The 7,386-nt window shown below is 65.0% G+C and overlaps 1 protein-coding gene across 1 annotated transcript; it reads left to right on the forward strand.

The window, feature by feature from the left end:
• The first annotated feature begins 2,802 nt into the window (after positions 1-2,802).
• On the forward strand, positions 2,803-6,861 carry LOC119702814 (C-type lectin domain family 2 member H-like). The gene is made up of 6 exons (XM_038141444.1): positions 2,803-2,932; positions 5,059-5,448; positions 5,828-5,926; positions 6,029-6,210; positions 6,411-6,511; positions 6,602-6,861. Exons 2-6 carry the CDS (start codon positions 5,127-5,129, stop codon positions 6,714-6,716), a joined length of 819 nt encoding a protein of 272 aa, XP_037997372.1. The 5' UTR covers positions 2,803-2,932; positions 5,059-5,126; the 3' UTR covers positions 6,717-6,861.
• Positions 6,862-7,386: the final 525 nt, after the last annotated feature.

Consider the following 7,386-nt stretch of genomic DNA (forward strand, 5'->3'; position numbering starts at 1 on the left):
CCTTTGGCAGCGCGGCCTCTGCGGCCTCCCCTGGGGCCGGGCCGAGCCGCCAGCGCCGCGGGGAGGAGCGACGGAGGGAGCTCGCTTTGGGCTCACTGGACGATGGACGCGCTGGCCCGGAGCCCGAGCGGTCGGGAGAGAGCCTGGGCGGGATGCAAGGCAGCAAAGGATGATTTGCCAGGGCCCATGAGTCACAGCGGGTCAGCCAGCCCCGCGGGGACGGGACTTTGCTAGACTTGCTGTTTCTAAATAGGGGTAGACTGTTGGACTGCTTGGGCTCCAGCAGGCCTTTGGCACTGTGTGCCACAGCTCACTGCTGGAAAAGCTGCAGCCCAGGGCTGGGACAGGAGCACTCTGTGCTGGGCTCAGCCCTGGCTGGATGGCCGGGCCAGAGAGTGCTGGTGAGGGTGCTGCAGCCAGCTGGGGCCAGGCACCAGGGCTGTCCCTCAGGCTCTCTGCTGGGGCCAGCCCTGTGCCCACCTGGGCCCACGGATTTATGGACATCCAAGCAGCTCAGCAGTTCTCTGACTGCCTCCTCCTGGATCACAGGGGGCCCATTCTGCTCCCTGACACCATCCACCAGCCCAGAAGGACACGTGGCCTGAGGACAAGCTGTGTTCCCACTGAAGGCTGAGGGAAAGAAGGCATTGAGCACCTCTGCCTTCTCCTCATCTGCAGTTACTGAGCTCCCTCTTGCATCCAAAAGGGAACAAAAGCTGCTCTTACCCTTCCTTTTACCATTATTTATAAAAACATTTTTGATTGTCCTTTACAAAAGTTGCCAATTTAAGTTCAAAGTAAGCTTTGGCCTCCCCAATTTTTTTTTTCCTCCATACCCTAGCAACCCCCTTAAATACTTCCTGAGAAACCTGACCCTCCTTCCAAAGCTGATACATCCTCCTTTTATTCCTGAGTTCCTTCCAAACCTCATTGCCCATCCAGGCTGGACGTTTGCCTCGTGGGCTCATCTTTGGGCACACAGGGACAGTCTGTTCCTGTGCCCTCAAGGTCTCTGTTTTGAAGCGTGACCACCTTTCGTGGATGCCTTTGTTTTCAAATGTTGCTTCCCAAGGGACTTTCTCAATAAGTCTCCTAAAAAGGCCGAAGTCTGCCCTCTGGAAGTCTAATGTAAAGGTTTCATTGATGTTCCTCCTGATATCGCCAAAAATCGAGAACACTACAATTTCACAATCACCATGGCCCAGGGCGCCTCCAACCAGTATATCTCCCCCCTCCATCACCATTTACAGACAACAGGTCTAACAAAGCTCCCTCCGCTGGAAGGCGCCCCCACCTGCTGAGACTCGCGCTCTGCAAACACGTCCCGAGTGCCCTGGATCTCACCAGGGCTCGATTTCGGGAACTCAGGCCCGAGCAACCGAAGACGGCAGCCTCTTCCTGCAACACGACTTGAGGATTGCTCAACATCCCCTGTCCACACTCTCTCGCCCGCCTCCTCGCCGCGATTGGCTGTGTGCGGCTCGAGCGGCGGCGGTACCACCCCCACCACCGATACGAACACAACCACCACCCACACCACCCAGAGCCCCGTGAGGCGGCGGCGGAGCTCGGAGCGGCGGCGGCTCCAACCCAGGTGGGACCCGCGGTCGGCGCTGCCCCAGCTCGGGGCTCGCTGCGGGCGGAGGGGCCGCGGTGAGGGGCGGGGGGGCTCTGGCGAGTTCCTTGTGCCGGTGCCCCCGTGTCCCCCCTGCGCTGAGGCCGCCGAGGCAGCGGCTGCCCGCGGTGTCCCCCGTGCCCGGATGGCCGGGGCCGAGCCGGTGCCGCGGCAGCGATGGCTCCCGCCGGCTGCTCTCGCTGGGACGGAGGCGGCTGCTCCGTGCCCGGGACGCTTCCCGGCCGTGCGGCAGCGGGCTCGGGGCCGCTGCTCGGGCGGGCGGGAGGTGTCCGTGCCCGGCTCGGGGCTGGCACGGCACGAACCCGAACGCGCCTCGGAGCCCAAAGCGCTGCAGGCGCCGAGCGCGGGCAGCAAGCGCCGCATCCTGCGGGCTCCGGGGCCGAGGCTTCTCTGCCCTCTGTGCCAGGAGGCGCCCCGTGTTCGCAGGCAGGGAGCCCCAGCGGCCGTGCCGGCGCCCGGGGTGGCCGCGCTGCAAGGCGGCGGGGCAGGGAATGCGGGGCACGATGGTCAGCAGCCCGGGGCTGCTGCTTCTCGGCCCTGGGCAGGCGGACTCCGAGCCGCAGCTGCCCCGGGCCAGCAGCAGGCGGCAGCTCGCAGGGCGGGTGAGGGGCCGCCATGAGGCGGCCGGGCCGGGGGAAAGAGGAGAGGCACAGAGCGCTTCTGCTGGCCCCGGGCACCTGGCCTGGCCCGGCCCAACTCACCCCAAGAATCCCTGGGATAATGCACTGCTGAGAGCCCCAGAAGCAGCTTCCCCCGGGCTGCCGTTCTCGACCAGCGCAAACAAGAGTGGGGCCCTTTTTCTTACCAAGGTTTTTGCAGGACAGGAGTGTCCTGACTTCTCCTTTCGCGTTCCTTTTTCTGAGTATGCCCCTGACTCTGCCAAAGTGGCGCCGGAAGTCACTTCGGTACAAGAAAGCGAAACGGCTCCGGGTATTTCCATGACGCGCCCTGCCCGGCCCTGCCCCTCGCTCGCTGCTCCCGTCCCGCCTCTCCTTCCCGGCCCTCGCTGCTTCCCCGCGCGGGATTGGGCAAACCGGCAAAAGCCGCTCCCACAGCGGCTCGGAGCTGCGGCACCGGCTGGAGTGAGCTCCAGTGCTCGCCGGCTCTGTGCTGTGGCTGCAGCTGCAGTGCCCGCTGTGTCCGATTCCGGCCGCGGCGGCGGCACCAGCCCGAGTGCCCGCGGAGTCTGGCCGGGATGGGAGCGGCGGCGAACCCCGCGTTCGTGTCATTGCGGAGCGGCGGCGGCACCCGGAGCCCGGCGAGGCGGCGGCGGAGCTCGGAGCGGCTCCAGCCCAGGTGGGACCCGCGGTCGGCGCTGCCCCAGCTCGGGGCTCGCTGCGGGCGGAGGGGCCGCGGTGAGGGGCGGGGGGGTTCTGGCGAGTTCCTTGTGCCGGTGCCCCCCCGGGCAGTCCACTCCAATGCTTGGTGGCAGCAGCTCTCTGGCCACAGAGAGCAACACATAACTTTCCCAGGCATTGTCCTGGAATAGGCTGTGAGAAGATCAGAGAAAAGAATGATAAGGACTTCTTATCTTGACTTGCTGCACCTGTTGTTTTGAACTTGTGGAATGTGTTATGGAGATTTGTTTACCAAAGGGTGGTTTCATAATTAGCCAGTGGTGATGGTGTTTGTAGTGAAGGACCAATAAGGTCCATCTGTATGGTGACTGACTGTAAGGGTGGTGGGTTTCTTAATAAGTATAGAATAATAAAGTGACTGATCAGCCTTCGTGAATCATGGAGTCAATGCTAACCATTACCCAGCTGGGGGCTGCAACAACAGTACTTTATCACCCCTTGTGTAAAAACCTTTTTTCCTAATATCCAACCTCTATTTCCCTTGGTGCAGGTTAACACTGCGTCCTCTTGTGCTGTCAGTTGTTGTCTGGAGAAAGGGACCAACCCCACCTGACCCCATCCACCCTTCAGGGAGTTCACAGGCAGGGAGCCCGGGGTGGCCGGGCTGCAAGGCGGCGGGGCAGGGAATGTGGGGCACGCTGGTCAGCAGCCCGGGGCTGCTGCTTCTCGGCCCTGGGCAGGCGGACTCCGAGCCGCAGCTGCCCTGGGCCAGGGGCAAGGCGGCCACGAACCGAGCCGGGCCAGGCACAGAGCCTGGCCGAGCGCGGCCGGCGGCAGGAGCAGCGAGGCCTGCACGTTCGAACAGCGGCGGGGTGCGGTCCCCGCGACGGGAGCAGTGTCTGATGAGGGCGGCGGGGTGCGGTCGGACCGCGCCGTGGGCGAGTTCGGGTGGGCGGGCTGGCGGCAGGGCGGCGGGGCCGCGCGTTGGCGTGCGGTCAGGGAGGCGCGCCCAGGCGCAGCAGGAGAGGCACAGAGCGCTTCTGCTGGCCCCGGGCACCTGGCCCGGCCCAGCCCAAGAATCCCTGCCATCATTCCCTGCACCATTCCCGGCCCCACGGCGGCTCCGGCTCCGCGGGCAGGCGGCTCCAGGAGCTCCGAGTGGGCAAAATGGGAGCGAGGGAGAGGAGGCAGCTGCTGCCAGCGGGTGAAATGTCTTTGCTGCCGGCTGGCAGGGAGAGGAGCAGGGAGAAAGTGGTGCCAAGGGAAGGGCAGAGAAAGAGGGACAAGGCTGGAGCGGTGGAAGGCAGCGGGGATGGCCATGGGGCAGGCGGGCATTTTGCTTTCCAGCTCTGTGGCAGGAAAGCAAGAGCTGTCAAATCCGTGCAGGGAAAGAGGGGAGAAACTGCAGGTGGTGGAAATCGGTGGAAATCGCTGACAATTGGGATTCATTTGATCTGCCTGGACTGCAAAGGCCAACAAACACCGAGCCCAGGCGGATGGATGCCTGCCACGGCCCGCGTTTCGATGTGTCTTGCCCTGGCTGCAGCCGCTGCCTGTTGAGAGCCCCAGAAGCCGCTTGCCAGGGGCTGCTGTTCTTCAGCAGCTTTTCTGGCGTTGGGCGCTTTTTCTTAGCGCAGTTTTTTCGGGACAGAGAAAAACCCCTGTCGGCCTCGGGCGCGCCGCGTCCGTCAGCTCCCGGCTCCGATCGCATCTTCGGGCTGAGCAGCCCGGCAGATACTGGGGCCGGTCTCACCTCCCTGCGGCCGTCCCGCCAGATATTTTCCCGCGATTGATCCCCTAAGGATCGGCTTCCCAGATGTTGAATGGAATCCCCCAGCGGCCGGCTCCTTACCAGCGATCTGCTCTCCTTGGCGGCCGGCAGGCGAGCTCCCCGCGCCAAAAGCTCTCCCACAGCCTCGGCTCAAACCCGCGGCGGCAGCGGCCGTGCCCGCTGTGTGTGCCCGGGAGCGGAGCGGCGGCGGCAGCGGAGCCCGGCGAGGCGGCTGCAGAGCCCCAGGGGCCGGGGCTGCGGGGACAGCGCAGCCGGAGCTGCCACCGCCCTGCCGAGCCTCGGGCTCCCGCAGGGCCGGCAGCAGCACTGACCGCTCATCGTGTCCCTTGCAGGCTGCCACCAGCGCCGCTGTAAAGCCGCTCCCGAGGCCGAGCTCCCAAAGGCTTTGCCAGCGCTCCTGATGTCTCCAGAGCAAGGTGCTGATTGTTCCGAAGAGAGTGATTCTGGCTGTGAGCTGGAGGAGAGTGAATCCTGCTCTATTCATGGGCTGGAGAAGGAGCCCCAGCACCTCCAGGACGGACCGGCAGCCGGGGTTCCGCACTTGCCTGGAGCACAAGAAGCCACTCGGCACAAGCAGGGGGATGCCCCTTGTGAGCGCGCAGTGAGTGAAGATGTGGAGAGTGGATTCTGCAGTAGGGATGGGAGTGTGAGGGAGCCCCTGGCTCCCCAGGGCACATCAGCAACCGGCAACAAACACAAAAGGGACCTCAGAAGATTCCTGGGTGAGTGCAGGGCCACCCCTGGGGCCTCTAGGGAGGGGCCAGTGTCCCCTCCCAAGGCCAGGGCTGGCAGGTGTGTGGCTGTTTCCCGAGGTGTGGAAGAGGCCTGGTGCTCTGCTGGGCCCCATCAGTGGCTGGCAGCAAGAGCCCCAGCTGCCCCCAAGGCTGTGCAGCTCTCCTGCTGCAGCCTGTGCCCACAGCTGTGTCCCTGGCTGTGGCCAGAGCTGTGTCCCTGGCCGTGCCCAGGCTCTGGGCTCTCTGGCTGCCAGCTGAGCGAGGGCCACACTGGCTGAGGGCTCCCTGCTGTGCTCCCTGGGCAGGGGCTGAGCAGATTGCAGGGCCGGCTCTGCTTCTGGCAGCCAGCAGCTCTTTCCTGCTCCAGGTGAACGGCTCAGGCGCCATCCCGTGGGCACGGCGCTGCTGATCCTGCTGCTGCTGCTGCTGCTGCTGGCTCTGCTGGTGGCCTTGGCTGTGCTGGCAGGTAAGGCAGGGGCAGCAGCCTGGGCCCAGCCCCTCGGGGCAGAGCGGGCTCCCTGCTCCCTGCACAGGGCAATGCTCAGACCTTCTCCTCTTGCCCCTGCAGCTCCGCAGGCTCCAGTGACAGCTGCCACTCCACAGTGTGTTCTGTGCTGTCCCCCTGGCTGGGTTGGCTACAATGGGGTCTGCTACGGCTTCTCAAGGGATTACGGCACCTGGGAGCAGGGTCAGGAACGCTGCTCCCAGCTGAACGCCTCCCTGGCCATTGCCAAGGATGAGGGGGCCATGGTGAGTGAGGGGCTGCGGGCGGTGCGGGCTGGCTGAGGGCAGCCTGGGGGTGCTCCTGGGCCGGGCTCGGGGCTCGTAGGGCTGGGGGTGCAGCCCCGGGCCGGGGCCTTGCAGGGAAGGAGCCCCGGCGTGCGGGGGCAGCCCCGGGCACGTGTCCCCCCGAGGGGCCGGGGCAGCTGCCACTCCTCTCTCCCGGGCAGGATTTGCTCTTCCGCCTCCGCGGGAACGGCGATTACTGGCTCGGGCTGCGCAGACGGGGCCAGCGCCTGCACTGGGGGGACGGCAGCAGCTACAGCTCCCGGTGAGTGCCGGGGAGCCGGGCAGGGCCTGGCCGGACAGGGGCACAAGGTGTTCCCCTGGCAGCCAGCGCTGCCTCTGCTCCTCCCTGCAGGGTTCCTGTCTTTGGCGATGCCGAGTGCGTGTTCCTGGCTGACAATTCTTTGAGGAGCGAGTTCTGCTCAAATCCGCGGCCGTATGTCTGCAGCAAGGCCCCAGCTCCCCTGTGACGGGGGCTGCAGAAAGGACCTTCTCCACGCTGGGCAGTGCCAGCTTCCCCTCTCAGCGCAGCCCAGGGCTGTCCTTCCTCAGCTGCACCCTGTGCCTTGCACTGCCTCTCAGGGTCACCTCAGTGCCTCTCCATCCCCAGAGCCAGCGCTGGGCTGGGGCTGCAAAGGAAATGTCTCTGTAATCAATCCTGCCACCCATGCTGCCTGCAGGGAGTGCACTGCCATGGCACAACCAGCTCCAGTGGGAGTTCTAAACCACCCTGCGCTCTTGGAGATCACCACAAACTGTCCTGAAGGTGACACTTTTGGACTGATGTTTGAAGAGGAGGGATGGTCTGAGCTGCTCTTTGGGGAAGGGAATTCCCTGCCATTGGCCATAACCCGGCCCAGAGGCGCTTCTCCTGCCGTGGGGCGAGGCTGTGCCTGTGCGAGCAGCCCCGCACGGGCCCTTCCTGTCCCCCGTGGTGCCCGAGGGCCCTGTCCCCCTGCTCGCTGCCCGGGACCCTGCGCTCGCCTCTCCCTGCCCTGCCCAGCCCCGGCTGCCGCTGCCCCGGCCCCGCTGCCTCTCGGGCGCTGCTCCAGCTGTGGCTGCTCTGCAGCTGGCAGGAATGGATTTGTAAACGGGGTTTTAAACATTGATAGCAAGTTCACACAGTCTCCTATATCTGTA

The sequence above is a fragment of the Motacilla alba genome, chromosome 6 (genome assembly GCF_015832195.1).
Source record: "Motacilla alba alba isolate MOTALB_02 chromosome 6, Motacilla_alba_V1.0_pri, whole genome shotgun sequence".
Taxonomy (NCBI): domain Eukaryota; kingdom Metazoa; phylum Chordata; class Aves; order Passeriformes; family Motacillidae; genus Motacilla; species Motacilla alba.

Bases quoted from the DNA above. Each gene is read 5' to 3' on its own strand.
- LOC119702814 (XM_038141444.1), top strand. From the start codon at position 5,127: ATGTCTCCAGAGCAAGGTGCTGATTGTTCCGAAGAGAGTGATTCTGGC. The intron at 5,927-6,028 runs GTAAGGCAGGGG...TTGCCCCTGCAG, and splicing joins GGCCTTGGCTGTGCTGGCAG to CTCCGCAGGCTCCAGTGACA. The intron at 6,211-6,410 runs GTGAGTGAGGGG...TCTCCCGGGCAG, and splicing joins CCAAGGATGAGGGGGCCATG to GATTTGCTCTTCCGCCTCCG.